Raw genomic sequence first — 5780 nt, 5'->3', positions numbered from 1 at the left:
TCAGCAGTAATTATTGATGATGATAGGAAATAATCCCTTGATTCATAGCTATTGGTAACAAAATGTGTTAGAATAAATATGAAAATCTCACATTTCTTCTAAAGATCTTAGAAGAAGGATCCAGTAACTCAACTTTGGGATCTACAGCCAAGAAAATTGTATGCTTGTGTCAACAAACATACTTGCATAGAACATTTAAAGTATACTTTTCATAAAGACCCCAAATTCACTAAGTACCAACAGAAGACTGGGAAAGCAATGGGAAGATCTGTATCAATAATGTGAACATAATATGGATGGATTTCAAAGCAATATGCTGAGTGAAAGAAACCAAATCAAGACTGCTATTCCACATTTGTGAAATTCAAGACCAGAAAAAAAGTCTGTAGGGAGGGTTCAGTGGCCTGGAACTGAGAAAATGTTGTTTGGGGCTTAAAGCATGAGAAACATTTTCTAATGATGGATGTGAGCTAGCAAGGTTCAACGCATGAAAGAATTTCCTTTGATATTGAAAATATTCTCTATCTTGATATAAGCAATAGTATATAGGCATAAATGAAAATATTTTTAAAAAGATTCATTAATCTGTACACTTCAGTTCCCTGTTTCTATATATGTAATTTTTTCTTAATACAGAAATCATAAAAGAAAAGGACATTGATACAAATAATTGGAGATGGTGTCCATTGACAGTAGTTTGTTCCTTGTTTAGGAGACATGGAATATTATCCAACAGTGGTTGGATATTGCAGTTCCATTTCAGTTATTTTAAAGCAGTGTGCTACTACAATCACTATACAACTAAATACTATTTTCTGAGCTTGTGAACTGCTACCTTAAATGTTAACTCATTGTGTGTAATTCTGTGCCTTTAGATCATATAGGCCTCTAAAGAATTGTACAGATCATTTATTTTGGTTTTGTTCCTTGCATGAGTTGTCCCATACCTTTTCTCACTAGAGAAAATGTAGAGATCCCTGGATAATTGTAAGACATATCAAGGCAGATTTTTCAGTCTCTCCAAAGATTTGGGCATAATGATCTGCATGATGCTACTTCCACAGGGAGCATCCTAGAGAGGGAGGGAAAACCATAAATTTATCCCATCTAGGAAAAAGAAATGCATAATATGAGAACAAAACAAATTGATTCTTCAGTAAAGGTGAGTGGAAAAGAATTGTCTTTGACCTTGCTCACATGGATAATATCTCATAGCCATAGACACTCATAGGGCAATTGACAGACAATTGCTTCAAATATACCACAAAAATCATTATTATCTTTGCTAATTGGGTTTCCCTGGAGCACTACGGGGTTTTAGGGTGCTAAATCCATGAACTATTCTAAATTTTAGAACTATCATAATTTTTAGCAATACACTGAAGATTTCAAGATAGTAGAATTGATAACAGGAATTCTGAATCCATTCTCCATCCAATGCATCGTATCTTCTATCTTAAAACCCTATGACAACAAGTCTCACACAATTTCATATTCAGAATAAAGTTGTGTATAATTCATATCCATGGACAAAGAGTGGACCTGAAACAAGAGTGGACCTTAATGGAGACAACAACAGACTACTTCATCCTGGAAGAAAGATTAGACACAGTTCAGTGATCTGTAGCATCACCCTCCTCTCCAGTCCTAAGTTCTTGAATCAGAAAGCCAAAGGGGCACCTATAGTGACCAGTTCCTAAAACTGCTGCAATAGATACATATTAGCTCTTCACCGTATCTGCTCCAAGCTGTGGGTTTGAGCATCGTGGTGAGCTCCCAGAAGTTACTGCCTCATAGCTGAAAAAGGTAAAGTTGCCATATGATTACATAATAACTCTCTCCTGCATTTTATTTCACTGATTTATTTTTAACTCCAGTCACTTGTCCAATTAAAACAGACACTTAGAGAGTTCCAAGTTTTCTTCTGCAGAAAAAGTGAAGGTGGTAGGAAGGGAATCCAAGACAATCAGTCAAAACCAATAAATCAGGCATTACTTTTAAGCAGAGTGTATTTTACTGACCCTTCATGTAAATATATAAAATTAATGGTGACATAATTATCACTGAAATATTTGAAATGCACAGCAAAGTTCTCTGTAAATAATGCTTCATGAAATTCCAGGAAATTTGACAGTAGTAAATACTGAATAAATGTTCAAGTAAATACTTCATGTGTGTGTGTGCAATGAGTAGTCTCCAAATTATATTCAAGGAAGCAAACCAGATGGAAAGGAAAATTCAAAGTTGTTGAATAATATAAATCATCTATTTTTGCATTTCTATGGTGTTATATTAATGAAAGTCATATATTGAATTAAATTCTTGAAATCTATCAATAATATAAGGCAGATATTTTCACAGGAGTAGGTACAGATCATATGATTATTTAAGTTTATTCAAATTTGGAGTTTTACTTTTCAAAAAGGAAATAAAACATACCTGCAAGTTGAGAAATGAATGTAAATATAGAATATAAAAAATAATTTTAAAATATCAATTTTCAGTAAACTAAATGTCAAAAGTATCATGGAATACATAATCATTTATAACAATTCTGTTAATGAAACTGCAGACAGTTTTCAGATACTGAGTAGGAGGTGTATTCATTAGAGCTATTATTATGTCATAATGGGAAATATTATTCAATAAAAAGTATTATTGACTTGGAACCACATAACTATACCGAGTGAGTCTCAAATACATTTTAATTAACTCCGTCTTTCCTTAGTTGGACCTCACCAATGTTCTGCCGTATTAATGGAAGAGCCATGCAGAAGCTGTTGGAATTTAAAGAGAAAGTGAAATGAATGGTCATGGCTCATTCCCTTACATTTCCAACTTCCACACAGAAATAACATTTTGTAAGTGCATTTCTAGGCCTTCTCCAGAACTTCGAAGTACAGATATGGAGTCCCAAAATTTAAGGACTATGATGTTCATCTTGACTCTCCCTCTCTTTTTAGCAATATAAAAATTTCATGAAAACTCTGAGATAAAATGCGTGTTTCCTAAAAAAAAAAAAAAAAAAAAAAAAAAAAAAAAAAACTATTTTGGGGTCATTTTCTAGAAGAAAATAGTTGAATCTTTCTTCATCAGTACTGATATGACTCTGCTTTCAAATGCTATGCTCCAAATATCACTGATTGTTTCGGGTGTTTAATTTAGGTTATAAAATTTATGTGTTCCAAAGGAATTGCTTCTCTGGGGAGGTAGAAGTTTCTATTATTTGTGCTTATTTGGATGTCACACACAGAAATAATTTTTCTTTCCCATAGTATGAATAAATATCCCCGTTCCTTATATAAGGATTATAATTATTTTAGGTGACACTCACTAAAAGAAGTGAATAAACTGTCTTGTTTCCAGGAGGGAAGAAGAAACCTGGACTAAATGGGCCAACAGAATGCAACACTGCTGACTGAATTCATTCTGACGGGAGTCTCCAGGAGGCCTGAGCTGCAGCTTCCCCTCTTTGGGGTCTTCCTCCTCATCTATACACTCACAGTGATGGGCAACCTAGGCATGGTCATTCTGACCAAGCTGGACTCCCGCCTGCACACACCTATGTATTTTTTTATCAGACATCTGGCTTTCATTGACCTTGGCAATTCCACTGTCATTTATCCCAAGATGATGGTGAATTTTTTTGTGGATCAAAATACCATTTCCTTCTATGCATGTGCCACCCAGATGGCTTTCTTTATTACTTTCATTATCAGTGAACTTTTCATCTTGTCCACCATGGCCTATGACCGCTATGTGGCCATCTGTAACCCTCTTCTTTACAATGTCATCATGTCTCAAAGACATTGCCATGTGCTGGTGGGCATTCCATACCTCTACAGCATCTTTCAGGCTCTGATGATCACTATTAAGATTTTCATACTGACCTTCTGTGGCTCCAATGTCATCAGTCATTTCTACTGTGATGATGTGCCCTTGTTACTTATGCTCTGCTCAAACGCACGGGATATAGAATTATTGATCATATTATTTTCAGCATTTAATTTGTTCTCATCCCTCATGGTGATTTTAGTATCCTACCTCCTGATTTTGCTAGCCATATGTCGAATGCATTCTGCAGAAGGCAGGAAAAAAGCTTTCTCCACATGTGGCTCTCATCTCACAGTGGTGGTGGTGTTCTATGGGTCTCTACTTTTTATGTATGTGCAGCCCAAATCCACCCATTCCTTTGAAACTGATAAACTGGCCTCTGTATTTTACACTTTAGTGATTCCCATGCTTAACCCTTTAATATACAGCATTAGGAACAAAGAGGTAAAAAATGCTTTCCACAGGGTCTTTAGGAATAAATGCAAATTTTGTATTTAATATTTAATATGCAATGCTGTTTGTGCAAACTTTGATAAAGGCAATGAAAATTGACACTACATCTAACAGATATGAATATATTCCTTTTTATCACTTCAAAAATTTGTGATACCATATAGAAAACTAGATTGTTTCCTTCATTTTCACCCCAAATTACCCTCATATTGCAGATCACAATTAAATTTCACTTCTTTTTAACATTTCTTGCTGTGGTTCAATATTTCTTTCATACTTCTATGGCCTTTTATATTCTTTCAAGGGGAAGAATTAAACTCTAAGTTACTTAACTGTTGGTTTTGCCAAAATTTTTGTTGTTGTTGTTTGGACAATTACCTTCTTATGCTTGTTTTCCTTGTATGTTCTGAACCTAAATTAATAAGGTAAGTGTCCTGCAGACAGCGAGTATTTAGAACATCATGCCAATTTCTGTCCTTTAATCAGAGAATTTAATATTTTATACTAAAATTAATTGCAGATAATGGGAACATATTTCTGTCATATTGCTCCCTGTTTCCTATGTCAAGATGTATTATTGTCATGAATATTTTCCTCCACACTAATTTCCCATGAGTTTGTGGTTGAATTCTGAGTTGCACATGACAGCACTGGATGGCCATAAGTGTTTGTCCACAAGAAGTTTGACCAGGATACTGTAAGCTACTCAATTCCTAGATATGATATAGGGCAGGAAGACATGCAAGTTCTGTATTGTGATGAGACAGAAGTCTTGACTATAGTGACTGCATTTTGTTTAGTAACTTCATTTTATGAAGCAGCCATGCCAAGTAGAAAGGTCATGACTGGGGCAAGTTGTTTTTCCTTTTTTTGTGGAAACCCTCAAGAAAATGGAACTATCTAACTGCAATCTCCTGTTTCTGTAACTAGGGAATCTGGGCTTATTTTGATTGGCTAAGCCTTCTGCTACCTGACTACCATCTCCCGCATCTGTAACTTGACTTGCTTGCTTTGGCTAAACCCCCTAATGTCCCTTTTGTGTTTCTTTTTTTGGCTTAAATATGAGGCCAAACTGAAGGGGGTGCATCACTCGGACTATCTCACTTTCAGACAGCCTCTGGCCATGAATAAAGGCTTATTTGGAATGGCGGTGTGTGGTCTGACAGTTATTTGAAGGTCTCAGTATCGGCATAACAGTATAACCAGATGGGCTTGTTTTCCAACACCTGGACATATAGTAGCGGTCTCAGAGTTTAAAGCTGCTTTGCACATGTCTAAGAACTTGAAAATAAGTTTCAAGTAGACACAACTGATTCTTGTTTAAAGAATTTAACACACTTAAGTAAACAAAACAAATAAAATAGCCTAAAATTTAAAATATTCAGCATCTAATAAGAAATACTAGATTTATAAGGATGATACAAGATGTGACTCTACCCAGGAGACAATTAAAATAGAACTTGAAATGACAGTAATGATAGAAGCAACAGCAA

General features: G+C 35.1%; 1 protein-coding gene across 1 annotated transcript; it reads left to right on the top strand.

The window, feature by feature from the left end:
- The first annotated feature begins 3390 nt into the window (after positions 1–3390).
- LOC113176053 (olfactory receptor 8K5-like) lies at positions 3391–4332 on the top strand. The gene has a single exon (XM_026380438.2). The coding sequence runs from the start codon at positions 3391–3393 to the stop codon at positions 4330–4332; it is 942 nt and encodes a 313-aa protein (XP_026236223.2).
- Positions 4333–5780: the final 1448 nt, after the last annotated feature.

Source organism: Urocitellus parryii, chromosome 4 (genome assembly GCF_045843805.1).
Source record: "Urocitellus parryii isolate mUroPar1 chromosome 4, mUroPar1.hap1, whole genome shotgun sequence".
In the NCBI taxonomy this organism is placed as follows: Eukaryota; Metazoa; Chordata; class Mammalia; order Rodentia; family Sciuridae; genus Urocitellus; species Urocitellus parryii.
Note: the sequence above shows the minus strand (reverse complement) of the source record. Positions and strands in the feature narration are given on the sequence as shown.

What these genes read in the sequence shown, in the direction of transcription:
- LOC113176053 (XM_026380438.2), top strand. Translation starts at nt 3,391, where the DNA reads ATGGGCCAACAGAATGCAACACTGCTGACTGAATTCATTCTGACGGGA.